At 37.1% G+C, this 23610-nt stretch overlaps 1 protein-coding gene across 2 annotated transcripts in view; it reads right to left on the bottom strand.

Moving 5' to 3' along the window:
• Window positions 1–23610, bottom strand: part of PCCA (propionyl-CoA carboxylase subunit alpha) — a 385844-nt gene that overhangs the window by 308094 nt on the left and 54140 nt on the right. For both annotated transcript variants that reach the window (XM_036297141.1, XM_036297140.1), the window contains exons 5-6: window positions 16359–16472; window positions 14495–14548 (exon numbers count right to left, since the gene is read on the bottom strand). In XM_036297141.1, coding sequence (XP_036153034.1) covers window positions 14495–14548; window positions 16359–16472 — 168 coding nt within the window. The remainder of the gene's footprint in view (window positions 1–14494; window positions 14549–16358; window positions 16473–23610) is intronic.

Here is a 23610-nt window from a genome sequence, read left to right on the forward strand (position 1 = left end):
TTATATTTTTTTAATAAAACGTTTCAAGCATAATCAAAAGTATAATAAAATCCCCAGTTACTCATCATCCTGATTCAATAATTATTTTTCAAATGATTTTAAATTTATATTTTCAGCAGTAGTGTAAACAAGTAAGCCTCCTAAATATGCTATTATACAATAATAGCAAACACTGAGCTAAGGTGTGTTACCCTAATGAAATATACTGACATTTTATATCTAATATACAAATATAGGATGGGGCAAAAGTAGATTTACAGCTGTTCATACAAAAAATAATACAATAATTAATAACTAATAACTAATAATACAAGTACAAACGCTTGTGTTTTGCATACTCATAACTGTAAAGCTATTTTTGCTCTAGCCTGTATATAACCAACTCTGTTTTTACATCCAATATATTTTATGTGGCATTCTACTCAGCAACATCATCTTTAAAGCAGTCATCCTATATAATAAAGAGGTAATGTGCAAATTGACCATCACATCCTCGCACAAGATGGCTGCCCCCATGTGGCCACAAGATGGCTGGCAGGGGAGGGCAGTTGTGGGTGACCAGGCCAGCAGGGGAGGACAGTTGGGGGCAACCAGGTAGGCAGGGGAGGGCAGTTGGGGGCAACCAGGCCTGCAGGGGAGGGAGGGCAGTTGGGGGGGACCAAGCTGGCAGGGGAGGGCATTTAGGGGTGACCAAGCCGGCAGGGGAGGGCATTTAGGGGTGACCGAGCCGGCAGGGGAGGGCATTTAGGGGTTACTGGGCCAGCAGGGGAGGGCAGTTGGGGGCAATCAGGCTGGCAGGGGAGCAATTAGGTGTCGATCAAGCTGGCAGGGGAGTGGTTAGGGGGTGATCAGGCTGGCAGGCAGAAGAGGTTAGGGGCAATCAGGCAGGCAGGCAAGTGGTTGGGAGCCAGCAGAACCGGATTGTGAGAGGGATGTCCGACTGCTGGTTTAGGCCTGATCCCTGTGGGGTCCCAGATTGGAGAGGGTGCAGGCTGGGCTGAGGGATGCCCCCCCCCCCAGTGCACAAATTTCGTGCACCAGGCCTCTAGTTATTAATCAAAACATTTCCTTATAAATAAAACATAATGGTTAAGAAATGCAACACAATTTTTATCAAGTGATATGTTCTTATTTCTCTTAACACCTATTATATTCAACAACTGACTAGCATGTGAAAGACTGAATAAAACGTTAAGAAAATACACATGTGTATACACTCGGGTGCAGACAAATATGTCCAAAGTTTGTTGGGAAGTGAGCACATTCAAGAAAAAAATACTCTACTTAGCAAATTAGCATATCACATACTGTGCTTCAATATGGTGCTTGAGGAACTCTGTAGCAGTATTTTTAGATAAGGTAAGGTCCAGTCTAAAAACAAAGCCCCAGCAATCATCTCATTATTTCTGCATCTTCACCCACTTTAGAAAGCATGCACTTAAAAGTTTAATTTTAGAATGTATTTGGGGCAATAAGAATCTTTAACTATATGTAACAGTGATAATTAATGTTACTTCATCTAATCCAACAAAGTCCTCTATTACCTTCACTAGAACAAAAATAATAGTCTTTCCTACTGAATTCCAAGTTTAGGGTTACATAAAAATAAATGGATGAAAATAAATTTTAAGAGATCACAAAGTTACTATAAGTAAAAATAGTATTAAAACATAAAAATGCAGGGAGCCTTTTCAAAATGCCCTTTTACAAATATTTTCAGAATTCCAAATTTTAATTCAGCAATTTTTCTCATCTAACAAATACTTAACAAGTATGTACTGAAAGCTTCTTCAGTGATGCACAAGAATTAAGAAGCAAGATCTACTTGTGTACAAGTTGAGTAACTATCAACATATGGTGGATAAATACATCCATGCAATACACTGTTATTCAGACTTAAAAAGCAATGAAATAGATGAACCTTGATGCAAAAAGCCAGTCACAAAAGGATATATATTGTATGATTCCAACAATATGAGTTACCTAGAATATGCAAATTTATAGAGACAGAAAGCAGAGCAGAGGTTACCAAGGGTAGGGGTGAAGGAACTAGGGAGTTCATGTTTAATGAGTTTGGTTTAAGATGATGAAAAAGTTCTGGAGATGAATAGTAGTGATTGTTGCACATTGTAAATGTACTTAATGTTACTGAATGGTACACTTAAAAATGGTGAAAGGGCCCGGCTGGCATGGCTCAGTGGTTGAGTGTCAAGAGATCATGGTTCGATTCCCAGTCAGGGTACATGCCTGGGCTGTGGGCTCGATTCCCAGTGTGCGGTGTGCAGGAGGCAGCCGATCAATCATTCTCTCTCATCACTGACGTTTCTGTCTCTCTCTCCCTTTTCCCTTCCTCTCTGAAATCAATAAAAATATATTTAAAAAACTAAAATTAAAAAATTCATGAAAGGGGTAAATTTTGTTGCATATTATTTATAATTAAAAACATATAATTAAAAAGTAAAAATAAAACATAATTCTTCTGTGTATCCTAAAAATTGACCAAAATAAAAATCATTCTTAATTTCAATTAATGAAAGAAATGTCCTGACTCTCTTCAAACATGTTTAAAGCAAAAATTATGACATTTTCACATGAAATTTATAATAGAGGGTTTGGCAAAAGTAGGCTTACAGTTGTAAGTATGTGAAATGCAGAGTTTATTCTTGTATTATTATTTATTAATTACTGTATTATTTTCCACATTAATAACTGTAAACCTACTTTTGCCCAGCCCTGTATATGCATGTGAAATATGATAACTATAACAGAGCATGATGATGGGACTATTTCAAAATTTCAACATTTATACCTCAAATGCTATAATACTAACTCTAGGTAGACCATATAAAGTTAAGGATGTATATTTTAATACCTAGAAAAAGCATCAAAAAATGTGAAAGATAGATCCAATAGATACTTTTAAATGGAATTCCAAACATTAAAATTATCTAAAAAAGGCAGGAAAGGAAAACAGAAGGTAAACAGAGAACATAACAAAAAAACAAACAATGAAAGGGTAGACATAAATCCATCCACATCAGTAATTTATTAACTATTAATAGATTTAACTGAAATTTCATAGTAGTGACAGTTACACAACTCCGTAACTATATAAAATCACTGATTTATATATATATTCAAAAAGTTGAGTGTTATGGTATATGAATTCTATCTCAATAAACCTGTTATTAGAGAAAATAAGACAAACAAAAGCTTAATAGACTAAACACTACAATTAAAAGATACAGATGATCAGATTTAAAAAGTATGACCCCACTACATGCTGGCTACAAGAGACATGTTTTCAATATAGAGTCAGATGAAGAGGATAAATCATGCAATCAGTTAACATAAGACACTTGAGTCTTTAGAGTCAAACGCTAAGCAATTTGTCCAAGATCACATAAACTATGGAGTAGGAAAGAATTTTAACTCTACTCCAGATTCTGCTCATCACTGCAAGGAGACAGTAAGGAGAGAGAGGAGGAAAGCTAGCATTTAACATTCAAATTGTATTAACCCCAGCAAAGGAAAGAAAATCCCAGCACTATCAAATCCCACATTCTTAACCTTCCTATTGAAACCACATCCCAAACCTCACAACCGTAAATGTATTTGCTGTATCTACATCTTTAAAAGACTCCCTAAAACTAAAGATTTTTCCCTTTCAGGTATTCACTTTAGAGCATTTCTACTCAGTATCATCTTCAAATTCTTCAACAAATATTCTAGAAGCTGAACTCTAATCCAAAAATGCAGGAAAAGAAACATGTCCTCAAACATTTCAAAGGACATTCTGTTATGATAAGAGTTTAATGAATGTTCTTCCATAGGTTTTCACAAATTCTTTTGAACATAACATATTGACGAGTCACAATTAAAAATATATCAGTTCTGCCGGCATGGTTCAGTGGTTGAGCATCTACCTATAAACCAGGAGGTCAGAGTTTGATTCCCGGTCAGGGCACATACCTGGCTTGCTGGCTGGATGCCCAGTAGGGGGCATGCAAAAGGCAGCCAATCGATGATTCTCTCTCATCATTGATGTTTCTATCATTCTCTCCCTCTCCCCTCCTCTCTGAAATCAATAAAAATATATTTTTTTAAAATATATCACAAAAGTATTGTCAAAAGGAAAGGAGTCATCAAACTTTCTCCTCTAAATCCAGGGAGACTTGATTAGTTCAATATAAAACTATAAGAAATAAAAGGTATCAGTGACTGTATTCTATAGCTCTACCAGCTCACTCAAGCATTTTACTTATAAAGTCAGCAAATCCACGTGAAGATAGTTACTTTCACTGGCATCCAAGATCAAGAGATCCTAAAAACAAAAGAAATAATTCTGTTTTTAAACCTTAACAATGGTACACGAATTGAGGATTTAAAAAAAGGGAGAGGGGGCAGAAAGCAAATAGCCTCCGTCAATAGCATAAATAGGTACAACGCAAAGGTACTGATCTAAAAAACAACAACACTAACAACCCAGTCTACCTGCAATTCATTTTTTTAGCCACCATTTTTTTTTTCCTAAATATATTTTTTATTGACTTTTTACAGAGAGGAAGGGAGAGAGATAGAGAGTTAGAAACATCGATGAGAGAGAAACGTCGATCAGCTGCCTCCTGCACATCTCCCACTGGGGATGTGCCCGCAACCCAGGCACATGCGCTTGACCGGAATCGAACCTGGGACCCTTCAGTCCGCAGGCCGACGCTCTATCCACTGAGCCAAACCGGCCTCGGCACCACCATTTTTTTTATTTATTGACTTGACTTAAGAGAGAGATCAATTTACTGTTCTTATTTATGCATTCATTCTTTGCTTTTTATATGTGCCCTGCAACCATGGCATATCAGGATGATGTTCTAACCAACTGAGCTACCTGTCCAGGACTTATAGTTCCAATTCATCTCAGAAAGAGTTTGGAACATTTACTGGGCATGGGATTTATAGTCATACTAGAGGCCCAGTGCACGGATTCATGCACTGGTGGGGTCCCTCAGCCTGGCCTGCATCCTCTGGCAATCCAGGACCCCTTGGGGGATGTCGGAGAGCCGGTTTCGGCCTGATCCCCACAGGCCAGGCCGAGGGACCCCACCGGTGCAGGAATCCATGCACCGGGTGGTTTCAGCCCGATCCCCGTAGGCCAGGCAGAGGGACCCCACTGGTGCATGAATCCGTGCACCGGGCCTCTAGTATGCATTTAAGATTTTTGGTTAATCTCTTCCTGCCCTCCCCACTCCCCCCTTTCCTTTGAGATTCATCAGTCTGTTCCATGTTTCCATGCCTGTGCATTGAGCGTCTGCCCCCTGGTGGCCAGTGCATGTCATAGCTACCGGTTGGACAGTAGAACGGTCAAATGGTCGCTTAGGCTTTTATATATATAGTCATTTTGATGAAATCTATATTCTCATTTACTAGCTATGTGACATTGGGAAGGCATTTATTTCTAAGACTATTCTCTGTCCTACAAAACCAAGAATAAAAGTAATAATATTTCACAGACTGTCATGAAGATTAAATGAGAATGATACAAGTCATATGTAGGTAGAAATTTCATACCTATATTTTAAGAGTCTGGGGAAGGGAAGAAACATTCTTTTCTTGTAAACAAACAAAGCCTAAGTTCAGCAAATAAGAATACCCTATATAACAAATTGATAGACAAATTGTAACACAGGGGCACACAAGCTCCAGAAGAATGGTAGCAGTGGTAGCCTCTAGGGATTAAACTGGGGGTTAGGGTCAGAGATTCAGAGATGGAAAAAACCTTATTTTTCAATGTATACTTGTAACTTAAATTTCTTAAAATTTTAGGTTCTCAAAAATTAAAATTTTTAATATAATAAAATCAAAGAGTTGTGTCCAAAATGGAATTCTAATGTTAATAATAAGAAATTTCATGTACTTAAAACTAGATACCTACAAAATATACTGTAGTAACAGTTCTTAACCTTTATTAAACCATGACATTTAAAAATAAAAGTCACACACAAAACATACTTTCATGAACTACCCAGATTACAGACTATATACGTAAAATACGAACTATATACAACTCTGGACTTACAAGGTCCTTTTTTCTCCTACTTAACAAAAAAAATATTTTTTCAAATATGAGCAGATTATCACCTGAATCACTTTACGTTCTCTCTAAACTATTTTTTTATTAAAATATTATTTTTATTGACTTCAGAGAAGAAGGGGGAGAGAGAGAGAAAAAAACATCAATGATGAGAGAGAATCATTGATTGGCTGCCTCCAGCACACCTAAGGATCAAGCCCACAACCCAGGCATGTGCTATTGACTGGAACTAAACCTGGGACCTTTCAGTCCGCAGGCCAACACTCTATCCACTGAGCCAAACCAGCTAGGGCCTCTCTATACCATTTAAAAAACAAAAATATTGTTAAATAAAATCACTGGCAAACTTGCTAACTTCAGAATTTTAGTATTAGTTACAAAGTACTTACAACACACTTCATAGCTATAACATCACACCATGGATTACACCCTCATAACTAAAGACCAATGACCTAGCAAAGGGCTTTCTTTAAATTTCTATCCACACAACAGTCATTTTCCTACAACTTGATCATGTGTTGCCTATATTGCTATAAAGTGGGGGGATAGATTTCTATAGGCTTTGGCTCAGTTCCCTACAGTTATGTGTCTTCATTATTTGGCTACTATTTGAATGCTCTCACTCTTTCCAACTGAGCCAACTAGGGTATAGTGTTTTTTAAAACTGCTCTGTGCTTATGATCAGCCAACCTAGGTCAAGTCCTAATTCTGTTACTTACTAGCATAGTGTGACTGTTGGCAAGTCACTGCACAGGAGTCTCAGTTTACTTTTTGTTCAACAGAGTTAATATCCAACTTCAATGGTTGCATGAATTAAATTAAATCACATGTGTCAAAGTATTTGTAAACTACTGTATCATGAATATGTATATAGCAGTATAATTATATTGAGTTATTAATTTCCTTAACGGGAAAAAACCTAAACCCCAAAAATATACATAAAACTATCAGATTAGAGGCAACCAAGATGGCGGCATAGGTTAACGCCGGAGATTGCTCCCTCGAACAACCAATTCAAGGGTACACCTAAAAGACGGAACGGACATCATCCAGAACCACAGGAAGGCTGGCTGAGTGGAAATTCTACAACTAGGAGGAAAGAGAATATCATACCCAGACTCAGAGGAGGCGCAGTGCTGAAGTGAAATACTAAGGTGCGGAGTGCGCGAGGAGCAGGCTGGCGGGGAAGGGCGCGGTTGTTGTTTTCAATTGGGAGGGAGTTTCAGACTCTGAGCTCCAGATCCGGGCGAGTCTCTAGGGACCCAGACTCAAACGGGAGAAGCGGGACTGTCTGGCTTCGGTCGGAACTCGAAGGCAGCTTTCTCTCCGAGGTTTGCAGCGGTTGCTGGGACTCTGTGAGGCAGAGCCCCTAGGGACAGAACTGAGAGCAGCCATAACTGCTCACTCCGCCCGCCCTGTTTGATCCCATGCGACCCGCCCCGCCCAAGCCCTGCACAGAGCCATTTGCCAGAGAGCCTCAGCAAAGGCTAGATTAGCACCTCCCCAGAGGACAGAAGTTTTCCCACTGCAGACACAGCTGACTCTCACAGCCAGTTGGCCAGGAGGTCAAATCCCCCCAGTATTAACTACAACAATCAAGGCTTAACTACAAGACTGCGCACAAAAACCACTAGGGGGTGCACCAAGAAAGCATAAAAAAAAATGCGGAGACAAAGAAACAGGACAAAATTGTCAATGGAAGATATAGAGTTCAGAACCACACTTTTAAGGTCTCTCAAGCACTGTCTAGAAGCTGCCGATAAACTTAATGAGATCTACAAGAAATCTAATGAGACCCTCGATGTTATGATAAAGAACCAACTAGAAATTAAGCATACACGGACTGAAATAAAGAATACTATACAGACTCCCAACAGCAGACCAGAGGAGCACAAGAATCAAGTCAAAGATTTGAAATGCAAAGAAGCAAAAAACACCCAACTGGAAAAGCAAAATGAAAAAAGAATCCGAAAATACGAAGATAGTGTAAGGAGCCTCTGGGACAGCTTCAAGCGTACCAACATCAGAATTATAGGGGTGCCAGAAGATGAGAGAGACCAAGATATTGAAAACCTATTTGAAGAAATAATGACAGAAAACTTCCCCCACCTGGTCAAAGAAATAGACTTACAGGTCCAGGAAGCGCAGAGAACCCCAAACAAAAGGAATCCAAAGAGGACCACACCAAGACACATCATAATTAAAATGCCAAGAGCAAAAGACAAAGAGAGAATCCTAAAAGCAGCAAGAGAAAGAAATTCAGTTACCTACAAGGGAATACCCATACGACTGTCAGCTGATTTCTCAACAGAAACTTTGCAGGCCAGAAGGGAATGGCAACAAATATTCAAAGTGATGAATAGCAAGAACCTACAACCAAGATTACTTTATCCAGCAAAGCTATCATTCAGAATTGAAGGTCAGATAAAGAGCTTCACAGATAAGGAAACCAGTATTATATGAAATGCTGAAAGGTATCCTTTAAGAAGAGGAAGAAGAAGAAAAAGGTAAAGATACAAATTATGAACAACAAACATGCATCTATCAACAAGTGAATCTAAGAATCAAGTGAACAAATAATCTGGTGATCATAATAGAATCAGGGACATAGAAAGGGAATGGACTGACTATTCTTGGGGGGGAAAGGGGTGTGGGAGATGCGGGAAGAGACTGGGCAAAAATCGTGCACCTATGGATGAGGACAGTGGGTGGGGAGTGAGGGCGGAGGGTGGGGCGGGAACTGGGAGGAGTGGAGTTATGGGGGGAAAAAAGAGGAACAAATGTTATAATCTGAACAATAAAGATTTAATTTTAAAAAAAACTATCAGATTAATTTCCCCAAAACACTAATTTTAACTATCTCATTTTCCTAAAAACTCTTCAATAACATTTGCTATCCACTGAAGTAATGATTATTAACACCTATAATGACTAAGGTGATTTGCCTGGCAATGCCAGACTTTGTACTAAGTTTTCTATATATGTTGTTTCTAGTTTTACAAAAACCCGGCACAGTATGAATCATTCTCTTCATTTTTACCTTTGAAAATTTTTTGAGCTATTTTCACATTTTGCTACTATGAACAAGTTCACAATTAACATTTTAAAAAGTTTATCTTTACAAACAGCAGTGTGGTGGCTGCCAGAAGGAAGGGGGTGGTGAAGAAGAGGTCCTAATACTAATATATGGTGACAGAAGATTTGACTTTGGATGGTGGATACAATATACAGATCTTGTAACATAGAGACCCACACCTGAAACCTCTATGTTCATGTTGACCAATGGCACCCCAATATATTCAATAAAAAATAAAAAAATAAAGTGTATCTTTATAGATGAAATTCTTAAGAGTGGAACTATGAAGTCAAAGAATATGCATTTTAAATTTGTATAGATACAAGCAAATTTCTGGCAAAAAAAAAAAAAAGCTGAAATTAATTTACACTCCTAAGAACAAGACAATTCACTTGTACAAATGCCTACACTGAATGTTATATCTATTTTTAAAATTTCTGCTTAGTCCAATGGATTAAAAAGTTACATCTCACTATTGTTTTCACAGTAGTTGTATTTCTTATCTTGCTAAGTCTCCAACGAAAAGAGGTAAAAGAATACATTCATCAAATCTCGAATGCTTGGCATAGTTCCCTTCTGTGCCCTGAATGCTCAGCATTCTGATAGAACTCACTATCTACCTGTATATATATCCCCATCTCTTAAATACATGGGTAAGCCTCAAACACAAAACACAAATTATTAAATCTAACATAAAAATTTCTCATAAAGTGAGTTACTATAAATTATAATGCAATGCTGCACCAAAATTATATGATAACATGGGGGAAATATATTTTAAAAAACAGAAAGATAGCTAGAACACTATCCCTTTAAACTACTATCCCTCTTTTCCAGGAGCAGGTAGTTTTACTTTTCAAAGCTCTCTTTTAAACTCTAAGAATTTCTTTTCTTTTTCTTTCTTTTTTTAAATTTTTTTCTTTTAATAATTTCAGAGAGGAAGGGAGAGGGAAAGAGAGAAACATTAATGATGAAAGAGAATAATTGATCGCTGCCTCCTGCACAACCCCCACTAGGGATCGAGCCCACAACCTGGGCATGTGTCCTTGACCGGAATTGAACCTGAGATCCTTCAGTCTGCAGGCTGACGCTCTATCCACTGAGCCAAACCAGCTAGGACAAGAATTTCTTTTCTTAATCCTAACATGCCTCACAGCTGCTCATCAGTATTCCTTTATGGCTCAGAATATTAGGAGTCCAGAGGAAAAACAGAGAATGAAAAACAGTTCGAAAATAAAATCTGCTTGCTCAGCACATTAAAATTACTGAAAATTGCTACTTATGAGAGTTACTTGTAGCTTTGTTTTTTCCATGAATTATTTAGGCAAAACAAATAAGACATGGTTTTACTTAAATCTTGTACGACAGAGATTGTATGTCATCTGATCCAACTTCGTGTAAATTAAGCTTAAGTAATAATGTCCCCTACGTGAAATTTATAAAAAATTTAGTACACTTTTACATTTGGCTCACTGTATACTTTCTAAAGGAAATATATACCATAAATTCAGGATATTTTTCAATAAATCATTTTTATTTATTGCTATTAATTAAAAACAACAATATATCAAATAAAGCACAAATAATTTTTCTATAAGCAAAATAAACATTACATTGTTGTTGTTTTTTAATTCTTTCTTGTTTAAAGCAGCGGTTCTCAACCTGTGGATTGTGACCCCTCTGGCGGTCGAATGACCCTTTCACAAGGGTCGCCTAAGACCATCCTGCATATCAGATATTTACATTATGATTCATTAACAGTAGCAACATTACAATTATGAAGTAGCAACGAAAATAATTTTATGGTTGGGGGTCACAACATGAGGAACTGTTTTAAAGGGCCAGAAGGTTGAGAACCACTGGACTTTAAAGTATTACATATGTCTCCTTTTTCCCAGGAGTTCCATTTTTAATTTTTTGAGGAAACTCCATTCAGGTTTCCACAGTGGCTACACATTACACTGGTTTTTGAAGAGCAATAAAAACAACAGAACCAGAAATTAATGGGGAGTAAACCTCCATATTTGATTAAATTCCAAACACAAGATTAGTATTAAACATAAAAAAACTTTGCACCCTGGCTGGGTGATTCAGTTGGTTGGTTGAAGCCTCATCCCATACACCAAATGGTTTCGGGTTCGATTCCTGGTCAAGGTATATACCTAAGTTTCGGGTTAGATCCCTGTCGGGCATGTAAGGGAAGCAACCAATGGATGTTTCTTTCTCTCTCTCTCTCTCTTTCTCTCTCTCTCTCTCTCTCTCTCTCTAGTAAATATATCAACATATCCTCAGTTGAAGAAAAAAAAAATTTCCCCCCAACTTCTACCAGTCTTCTAGACAAAAGTTTCCACTAACATGATAATCTATCGCCACTATGTTGGAAATCAGAATTCTAATAATATACCCAGTTTGGAATACTAACTGTCAAATTTCAATGGTTGGTCACCAATCACACAAACAATATTTATATGGCATAAAAAAATCTGTAAACAATTTTATTTTATTGTGAATTTACCAACTATAACCAGATATTCCAAAAGGAGCATCTTAAATGGCATACTACAATGGGAAAAGTGTTTTTCTTTTGGGGGAGGGTGGATTTTAATGGTAGGAAAATTATATCCCAAGTAAGAATCTTACCATGATGCACACAAAAAGAAGGTTAGTTATCACTAGCCGCCTATTTTTATAATGAACAAAAATATAGAGTAATACTGCCTTCTATTTACAAACCGTCCTTTTCATGATAGTTGAAAAGTTTTCTTGCAGGTTATTGTTTTATAATTCTTAATGTAATAATATGTATTTAATCCTTCCAAAACATTCACTGAATTTACTATGTAGAAATCGTTAGGACAGATAACAAAAGGGAAACAAAGACTGATGAGACCAAATTTCTTATCTCAAGAGGACAATAAAATACAAAAAAAAGTCATAATTTTAACATAATATGGAAAGTGGTAGACAAAAGAAGAAATTTAAAAAAAAAAAATGCTCTACTCTGGCTTGCATGGCTCAGTGGTTAAGCATCGACCTATGAACCAGGAAGTCGAGGTTCAATTCCTGATCAGGGCTCAATCCCCAGTGTGGGGTATGCAGGAGGCAGCCGGGCAAGATTCTTTCTCATCACTGATGTTTCTCTCTCTCTCTCCCTCTCCCTTCCTCTTTGAAATAAAAATATATATATATTTTAAATAAATAAATAAATAAATAAATGCTGTAGAAGACAGAGGAAAGAGATTAGTTCTCACCAGAAGGATATGGAAAACTGTCTTGGTAGGGGTACCCATGTGAATTGTGCCTCTAAGGATCGATAGTGGAAATGTGGGAGGAGAGGACACTGAGAAAGAGTGATGATGAAAGGTAAGGAATAGGAAAGAGCCAGCCATGTTTGGGAATAGCATAAAGTCTGGCTTGGCTGAGGCATAGCCCTGTTAAGGAAAATGGAGAAGGTTAGAAAGAAAATTAGTGAGGAAGCACGAGTCATAAATTCTACACTATTTTCTCTAACATGAAACCCCTGATAGAAATAATCTTTCTAATCTTTATTTATGGAGAATTTAAACACCTCGTAATATTTTCTTCCCTGAATTGAAGTCATTTGTGTACTTGTCTTATTTTCCACAAGATGACGATGAGCTCCTCATGAGCAGGACCCACATCTGGTTCATTTTTATGCCTTGAACATACTGATAGATACCAAATATGCATTTTTTAAAATGATTAGATAATGCATGAATAAATATATTGGCCAGGTCATTTAACTTCTGTGGGACTCAGATACTCCTTTTTACCAGGAGTTTGCAAACTTTTTCTATAAAGGGCCATACAATCAACATTTTAGGCTTCACAGGCTATTTGATCTGTTACAGCCAGGCAATTCTGCTGTAGTAGAGCAAAAGCAGCCCAGACCACACGTAAATGAACAAGCATGGCTGTGTGCCAATAAAACTTAATTTACAAACACAGGCAGCAGGCCCCACTTGGCCCATGAACCACAGTTTAGAGACACTCACTTATACAAACTTAAATTTAACACATGATATTGTACAAGTACATTTTAAATGTCAGTATTATATAGAAATTATTTTCTTATGTAATGACAGAACCTCAGCCAAAATTTCAAACAAGGAGATAAAAAATAAAAAGGAGGTATAAATAGGAAAATGTAAATACACTGCATAAAACCTGGTGAATCTGGACCTTTGGATAGTTCCACCAAATTTGCCCTCTCCCGACACTTATTACCATTACCATCTGTGTGACCTTAACTCACAATCTCTTTAGGCCTTAAATTTTTTTTCTATTTTATTTTTATTCTTAAATTACAGATTACATTCAATATTATTTTGTATTAGTTTCAGACGAACAGCCTAGTGGTTAGTCTATCATATACTTAACAAAGTGTTCTCCCAATATCTCCAATACTAACCTGACACCATACATAGTTATTACAATATTACTGACTATATTCTTCAGGCTTTAATTTTTAATCAGTAAAGTAAATTGGTTAAAATAGATAATTCTAAGATAGAACTCCATGGCCTTTAGAATTGTTCCAAATTAAATTTATAGATTTTAAGTGAAAATTTTATCTAGAAAATGATTACATTCATAAATAATTATAATCCATGGCAGAACAAAATACCAAGTATACCACAGAAACAAAGTATAACATATTAGGATAATAAACTAAGATAATCTAATACCTAGAATAATAATTGATCTAATGAGCTTTTTGAAACATTATTCATAATCATATTTTAGTATCGGAAAACTAAGGTTTCAGTAGCATCTTGAATGTAGTTATAAATACACCAGGAAAATCAGTTTAATAGCAAATACAGGTTAATTCACCTAACCAGGATGGTGATATCAGGAGGATATTCAGATTGTAATAAAACTTTTCCCAAAATAGAGAAGTAGTAAGATATGATCTTAAATGCCACAATATACAGTAAAATGGAAAAAAACCAGAATCTTATTCTGGCTTCACATTCCAATCACATGGTAAAATAATTAATAAATCACTGAACACCCTGACATATTTAGTGAAAACTGGGTTTTTTAAAGTTAAAAGTCGAAGGCAATATATAATAAATTAGTGTCACTCATTAGGTGTATGGTGATTTTATAACTTTTCCACGTTTACTCTTCAAATCAAGACAGGTTACAAAATAAAAACTCTTTACTTTTCACAAACTATTTTCAAAGAACTGTTTTGTCAGTTAAAATTCTCTCATTCACCACTACCCATATTTACAAAAGTAACTCCATTACACTGCTTTCTGAAATGTAAATTAACAGTTTTTGGTTCATTACAAACTTACCAAACATTTGGCAAATTCTTTGTTTTCTGAAAGGAATCCATACCCTGGATGCACCTTAGAAATGAAAACAGAAGGCACTTTAAATTTTATCAGAGAATACAGTCAACAAAATATAGAGTGTAGTTATGGGTTTGCTGTTCAAGGGCCCTTGAGTAAGGTTACTTCTCTCACATAGTGATCAGCTCCCACTCACATTCCTGAGTACAGACTCAGATTCCAAGACATGGCCTGTTTCACAATCACTTCATGCACACTACCTTTTTCCTAACCACAATGAGGGCCATCTACCTACATGTCTACCTGTCCACCTGCATTTGACTACCTATTCAACACAACTCACACTCTCCCTGTTTTCTGAAGCTAACCTTGGCCACAAGCCTAAAAATTTTTCTAATAACTGGTGAATCAAAGAATTACGTTGAAGAAAATCTTTTGCAAGATAGATTTGAAAAACTTTTCATTCCCTTCACAGTACCAGGAACTGCTACTTTCCAAAACCCTGGTTACAAGCCAAGTAACATATTTTATTCCTGACATTAATGTACTCAGCTTTTACCAATGAGCAGTTTCTGAAAAATGTAACCAAAATGGAAGTTTGGTTTATACTATTTCTTTTTACTCTGAATGCTTTTTTCTTTTAACATCTATTCTTCTTTTCCTCCTCACCCCACTTAGCCATCCATAACTTCTTTATGCTATGCTATGCAAGCCACACTGTTACAGTCTAAATTGTACCATCCTGTTCTAATCAAGTGATTTTTGCCTCTACCACATTGGCCAAACATAAATTTAGCCACTCTGTTATCAGTCAGTATTGAATATGTTTCCAGTAAAACAATTCTGCTATAAGGAAAGTCAAATTCCTGAAGAGGCTGGTATTATAATCTAGAAGAAGCTACACATCCAAGATTTTTAAATTCTGAACCAAGGTTTATTTATAAACATGCAAGAGAATAATTTAAACTACTGCAGCACAGGATAAAAGCTTCACCCCACCAATCTCATTTTATATAAACATTCAACTAAACATCGCATTCTGACAAGCTACAGTTTTACTTTCATTAACTCAACTAATAAACTGTAAACATCCATAATATGGGTTCACAAATTCAGCTTCTCATTTAAACATACATTTCTTTCCAAAAAAATGTGAAAACTAATTGAAGTACTTCAGGTTAATTGCTGGTGTCAGCTGCTTTCATTCAATTTTAGAGATAACTGCATAGTTTTAACCTTATATATAATTAGTTCTGACATAAAAACGCACACAACAACAACAAAACACTATTTCTGATGTCAGAAACCCATCTTTCCTTGGATTCCACTTCATTCAAACAGAATGGGGGTGGGCAGAATTACTGATTCCTCCAAGCAAGTTATATGTAACCTATTGACATAATCCAAGTAAAATCATTACCAATTACATTGTTTATATTTCTTGAAGTATATCTAGGTGTACAGTTTTTAAGTGATTAAAATAGAATTTAAACTGGGGCCTTTTGGATCCTGTTTATAATACAGAATTTTTTTTAATGTTCTTATTACATAGAAAGGGTTAATACTCAAAACTAATTGCTATTTCTTTTTTTTTTCCCCCTAGCAAATTTGGAAATGAACTGAAACTGCTCCCTGGTGTGAAAGCTGAATCCAGCAGCCACCTGCAGGATCAGCGACAAACACTGCCAGATGCCACAAAGCCTTTGATTTCCAGTAGCAAATTCAGCCACATTTAACTCATGTGACATGAACTAACTGCAACAGTATTTTCAATCATTCTTTCTTATTTTTTTTTTAAGATACAAACTCTAGCTTTCTGCTCACTACATATGAAACAGCTGCAGGAGAGAGATTCGTTCAGACTCACAGCCTGGGCCTTGGTTTTCCTGATGGCTTCCAGGATGGCCTCCATGTTGAGGTAGCTTTTACTGGTGGGAGCGGGGCCAACACACACAGCCTCATCCGCCATCTTCACGTGAACCTGAAGAGACAAACCTCTGCGTTAGCAGATGCTCCCAGCAAAAAGAACTACCCCATCTACAAATACACACAACACTGCAATGATTGTTTCACGTATCATTTATGGAGTCGAATTTCTTTTTGGATATGCACTAAAAAATTACAATGGAACCAATAAGCTCAGGAACTATATTAACCATAAGTTCATTTATTACAAGCCTGATCCACTGTGTAACCAAATAATTTCCATAATATTCCCTACCAATTTGAATAAGTAAAATCACAGCAAATAACTAGAGCCTTCGACTTGGTTCTGCTATACATAAATCTTATATCAAAACTTCCGTGCTACATGTAGGCAGGGTGGCCCAAGATTTTAATAACAAGAGCTCATGCCCAGTTCTAAGCAAGCTCCCCAGGAAGTGGGGATAATGAGAGGGACTGCATGAAGCGATGCAGTGAATGTCCCTGCACAGCATCGGGTCAGCACCATGCACAAATTAAAGCCCAGGACTAAAGAGTTCAATATCATCACACATGAATCAGAAAATTTTGAGAATCATTTAAATACTCTCACATTTAATCCTTGTCTACTTTACCTTTATTCCTGAAAAAAACTGATATGTGCATTAAGTCCTAAATCTACTAAAATCTAAGGAATATATGCTCCATTTGAATACTACTCACTTTACAATGTTTTAAATCTATTTTTGCTTAATACAGGCTAGGCATTCAATACCAAAAAGAGTAAGCGGCTTACTTCTAAAAGAAATTACTCTTTTAAAATGATGAAGCCGCTCATATTTTTGAAATGGCTTTTCCTAACAGTTTTACAGTTTGAGGAACTTCCGATCAGTTTCAATTTATTTTATAAGGCAGATATAAAAATTGGAATACATTAATATATCTAGATAATTGTGATCCACCCTGCTACCCCACCAAAAGACTAAGGTGGCTCATACTTTTGCTTATTGCTTCAGCTGTGAAATAATTTTTAAAGAAGCACTTTGTTTTAAATGAGATCTACAAAAAAATAAACCAAGAAAATCGTCTTTTAGAAAGCTCAGATGTTTCTTTATCAATTCAACATATTTTCCAATGAAAAAACTAGATTATGCATTAAATGGTAAAAGATATGTCTGAAGGATTTACAGATCAATATCTTAATATAACATATATATATACATATATACATATATATGTATGTGTGTGTGTATATATATATATATATATATATATATATATTCTGCAATCTCTTTAAAAACATCTGCTTCAAGGAAAGACAGCCATGCTCAGGGATCCTAAATATTTCCTTGTTCAAAGCAAGGCTCTCCTTGTGGTTGTTTTTGCCCTGTTTACTCCCAAACTCAAATTGCTCCTCTTCCCTCAGACCAGAATGCCCCCTCCCCTATTACCCTGTGCCCAGTTCAGATCCTATTAGTAGCAATTTTTTTTTGCTATAACTATTGTGTTTTTTTCTGTAAGAAATTGAATACTATATAATCCTTGATAAATAAATAACACATGATACTGTATAAATAGAGAACTCTAAAGATCCCACCAAAAAATAAATAAATAAAGATCCCACCAAAAAAACCTACTAGAACTAATAAATGAATTTGGTAAAGTAGCAGGATACAAAATATATATCCAGAAACCACTTGCACTTTTATACACCAATAATGAACAATTAGAAAAGGAAACTCAGAAAACAATCCCATTTATAACTGCATAAAAAAAACCTTGGAATAAATTTAACCAGAGATGTATTAAAGGAGACACGAATAAGTGTAAGCATATAACATGTTCATAGACAGAAAAAATTAACATCATTAAAAGCAATCTAGACAAAAAACCTAGAGACAGAACCTAGGGAGAGAACATGGCAAAAGATCCTGGACAGAACCTGGCTACAGAACTTGGTTGGAGAACCTAGACAGAACCTGGCTGAAGAACCCAGCTACAGAACTTGGCAACCGAACCTGGGTGGAGAACCTAGCGAGAAAACATGGCTACAGAACCTGGCTGGAGAACTGGCTACAGAACCTGGCTGGAGACCCTGACAAGAGAACCCGGCTATGATGATCACCTGAACACTGCCTCTGTGTCATTCCTTCTTCACCAACTCCGTCCACACCTTTGGGGACCCCTAGACCTGTTGGGGTTGGACCCCAACAGAAGTCAAGGGTCAATACATCCGATGATTCCATCCCTGTTCACCAAATATGTCGGCTAGAACAGCTTTACCGTGTAGTGAAATGTGGGGAAAGCAGCTGTCTTAGAGTCCTTTCATTATTAACCCACAGTGCTGGGTACAGAATAGGTTTTAATAAATGTGTGTGACTTTGTTTCCAAGAGTTGTCCCAGGAAAGGAAAACCAGTATGTCATTTCCCTGTGGCTGCAAAACAAGCCACCCACAATGTAATGTAGTGGCTTAAAGTAACAGCAATTTATTCTTTCTCATGAAAAAAAAAAAAAAAAAAAGCAATCTAAAGATTCAATGGAATTCCTATCAAGATAACAATGGCATATTTCATAGAACTAGAAAAAAATATCCCAAAAATTTATATGGAACCACAAAAGAACCTGAATAGCCACAGCAATCTTGAGAAAGAAGAACAAAGTTGAAGGACTCACACCAACCGATATCAAACTATACTACAAGGTCATAGTAATCAAAACAGCACAGTACTGGCATAAAAACAAACACATAGATCAATGGACTAGAACAGAGCACCCAGAAAAAAGCACACGCCTTTATGGTCAATTATAACTGGTGCAGCCACTATGGAAAGAAGTATGAAGTTACCTCAAATAATAAAAAATGGAACTGCCTTATAACACAGTGATTCCACTTCTGGGAATTTATCTGAAGAAACCCAAAACACTGATTTGAAAGAATATATGCACTCCTTTGTTCACTGCAGCATTATTTACAATAGCCAAGATTTAGAAGCAGACCAAATGCCCATCAGTAGATGAGTGGGTAAAAAAAGCTGTGGTATATTTACACAATGAAATACTACTTGGCTAAAAAAAAAAAAAAAAAAAAAAAAAAAAAAAGGAAGAAAACCAAGATGGCGGCATAGGTAAACACCGGAAATTGCTGCCTCGCACAACCACTTCAGAAATACAACTAAAAGACAAAACAGACATCATCCAAATCCACAGGAAGGGTGGCTGAGTGGAAATTCTACAACTAGCAGGAAAGAGAAAAGCACACTGAGACTCAGAGGAGGTGCAGAAGTAAAGTGCAGAGGTACGGAGGTCCATGCGGAAAGGCTGGCAACTGAGGACTCAGTTGTCTTTTTCAATCAGGAGGGAGACACAAGCTCCCAACTGCTCTGAACTCCAGTTCCAGGCGAGTCTCTGGGGACCCAGACTCATACGGGGAGAAACTGGACTGTCTGGCAGCAGACAGGATTTGAGGGCGGCTTTCTCTCAGAAGAGGTGCTTGCAGCGATTATCACGGGCCCTGAGACCTGGGGCCTCTTAGGGCAGGACTGAGGATCAGCCATAGCTGTTTGCTCCACCCTGTTGATTCCCTGAGACCCCGTCCCACCCAAGCTGTGTGCAGAGGCTTTTGCATATGAATGGCCTGGCCCTTTGCAATCTGAAAATTACCTAACAAACTGCAGCTGGGTCAGAGAGACCCAGAATATCCAAAAGAAGGCCCAAGGCCCCACAGCAGCTTGCATTGCTTCACAGCTGGGCCTCATCTGGGCAACTCCAAACCCCAAACAAAGGAGAAGAATCTGTAGCTCTCTCCATAGCTCCTGCTGGGTAGCCTCAGGCAGAGGCTAAATTAGCACCTCCTTAGAGATCCAAGAACCAGTGTACCCAGTGGTCAGAGTGGGACCATCTTGATTACAACTCCTCAGATCCATAAGGGGCACACTTAGGGGGCAGACACAGTGAGCACCAAAGCCCCACTGAAGGAAGTCTTGCCCCATAAGGGTTTCTCTAGCACAGAAGTTCTCCCACTGTAAACACAGCTGATTCTCACAGCCAATTGGCCTAGAGGTCAATTCCTCCCAGTGAGACCAACAACAATCAAGGCTTAACTACAACAAGACTGTGCACAAAGCCCACAAAGGGGTGCACCAAGAGTGTCCACCTCAGGTAATTGGGGAGGCTGAGCCACTGGGCCCTATAGGACACCTAGCACAGAAAGCCACTCTATCAACACAGGGAAGCAGCCAAAATGTGGAGACAAAGAAAGAGGTCACAAATGACAGAAATGGAGGAAAGCAAACTACTGGATATAGAGTTCAAAACCACAGTTATAAGGTTTTTCAAGAATTTTCTAGAAACCGCCGATAAATTTAGTGAGACCCTCGATAAATCTAGTGAGACCCTCGAGGATATGAAAAAGGACCAACTAGAAATTAAGCATACACTGGCTGAAATAAAGAATATTATAAAGAGATCCAACAGCAGACTAGAGGATCACAAGAATCAAGTCAAAGATTTGAAATACGAAAAAACAAAAAACACCCAACCAGAAAAACAAAAAGAAAAAAGAATCCAAAAAGATGAAGATAGTGTAAGGAGCCTCTGGGACAACTTCAAGTGAACCAACATCCGAATTATGGGGGTGCCAGAAGAAGAGAGAGAGCAAGATATTGAAAACCTATTTGAAGAAATAATGACAGAAAACTTCCCCCACCTGGTGAAAGTAATAGACTTACAAGTCCAGGATGCGCAGAGAACCCCAAACAAAAGGAATCCAAAGAGGACCACACCAAGACACATCATAATTAAAATGCCAAGAGCAAAAGACAAAGAGAGAATCTTAAAAGCATCAAGAGAAAAACAGTTAGTTACCTACAAGGGAGTACCCATAAGACTGTCAGCTGACTTCTCAATAGAAACTATGCAGGCCAGAAGGGAGTGGCTAGAAATAATCAAAATGATGAATAGCAAGAACCTACAACCAAAATTACTTTACCCAGCAAAGCTATCATTCAGAATTGAAGGTCAGATAAAGAGCTTCACATATAAGGAAAAGCTAAAGGAGTTCATCACCACCAAACCAGGATTATATGAAATGCTGAAAGGTATCCTTTAAGAAGAGGAAGAAGAAGAAAAAGGTAAAGATATAAATTATGAACAACAAATACATATTGATCAGCAAGTGAATTTAAAAATCAAGTGAATAAATAATCTGATGAACAGAATAAACTGGTGAATATAATAGAATCAGGGGCATAGAAAGGGAGCAGACTGACAATTCTCAGGGGGAAAGGGGTGTGGGGGGTGCAGGAAGAGACTAGACAAAAATCGTACACCTATGGATGAGGACAGTGGAGGGGATAAGGGCAGAGGATGGGCTGGAAACCGGGTGGAGGGGAGTTATGGGGGGGGAAAAGAGGAACAACTGTAATAATCTGAACAATAAAGATTTAATTAAAAAAAATGGAAGGAAATCTTGCCCTTTGTGACCATATGGATAGACCTGGACAGTATTATGCTAAGTGAAATAACCCAGTCAGAGAAAAACAAGTACCATATTATTTCACTCATATATGGGATCTAATGAACAAAATAAACTAAGAAACCAAATAGAAACAGATTCATAGATGCAGAGAACAGGCTGACCACTCTCAGAGGGGAGGGAGTTTGGGGGGGTTGAGTGAAAAAGATGAAGGAATTGAGGAAAAAACAAACAAACAAACAAACAAAAACCCTCATAGACACAGACAACAGTATGGTGATTAATAAAGGGACAAGGGGTGCTGGGAGATAGAAAAGGGTAAAGGAGGGATAAATGGTGATGGAAGGAGACTTAACTTTGGGTGATGAACACACAGTACAAGATACAAATGATGTATTATAGAATAGTACACCTGAAACCTATATAATTTTACTCACCAATGCCACCCCAATAAGTTCAATAAAAAAAATTTTTTAAAAGACTGCATTAACCAGGTGGGGATAAAGTATTTAAGATTAAATCCATACTTATTCTATATATATTTTATTTCCCTCCAATATTACCTATTATTAAAGATGCACTTAAAGCTTCATTGCTACTACTAGGTCTTTCCCAAGTACTTCAGCTTCATCTCCGTTAATTTGAACTCCAATAGAACTTAGCACAAATTTTGGCCATTTAATTGCATCCTGCCCAGCAATGTTGTTTAGACTGCTTTATAGATTTTATGTCTGTTATAATTTACACATTCTTCTCCTTGATATCATAAGGTCCTGCTAGACAGAAGTTGTGTCTTAAAATTCTTTTTTTTTTTAATCTCCTCCAGCATAGTGTCATGTACTAAAAGCTTAACTCATGTACACGTGAATGGAAATTTATTTAATAACTTTCATTGTTTAGCCATTGTCTGCGTGCTAGAAGTCTAACTGCACAAAATTAAACCTTCTCCTCTTAGCAATACATATGGGAACTGAGGGTTGTATGGGGGGGAAAGAAATGAAAAGATATATACACACATATATGTGTATATTTATATGTCCAAAATTTCTACAATGAATATGCATCAAAAAGTAGAAAGGAAGAGAATCCTAACTGCATTTTGACTTATATACTCCCAGTCTTTTCTCTAAATATACTTTTGTAACCATACTGCATATATAATTTTGCATCCTCTTGTTTTTTAACATCATATTAGACATTTTTTCCTCCATTATCACAAATTCTTTGTGATCATACTGAGAATGTAGCTCAAAGCCTAACATTTTAAGAGATGATTATACTGGTTGAATAAACATTCAAATAAATTAAACATCAAAAGCAGGTCAACACTGCCTATGGACTTTACAAAGAAAGGCAAAACACATGCCTTTCTTTGTAAAGGCTGGTTGATTTCCTTTCTTCTATTTCTCAGAAACAAACCTTACTTTATGGGAGAAAAGTATATTAGAAGCTCAACAATCCCACAGTCTAGTCCAGGGTCAGTATTAGCAAAATGCTAGGCAAAGCCATTTGATATGAAAAACTAGAATCCTCTGCTGCTTCAGCTCCCAAGGAGCTATGAATGAGTCAACTATGAAAGGACAGTTTAAAAACTTTTGAAACTCAATTTCAATTTTGCTGTTATTGTACTAAATGTGTGAGGTGATGTCTTTATCTTAATAATACAAAACAAGCTATTCAAGCACTACAAATGCTTTTCTGAAGGATGACTTACTTGACTAA

This window comes from Myotis myotis, unplaced genomic scaffold, assembly GCF_014108235.1.
Source record: "Myotis myotis isolate mMyoMyo1 unplaced genomic scaffold, mMyoMyo1.p scaffold_m19_p_3, whole genome shotgun sequence".
Classification (NCBI taxonomy): Eukaryota; Metazoa; Chordata; class Mammalia; order Chiroptera; family Vespertilionidae; genus Myotis; species Myotis myotis.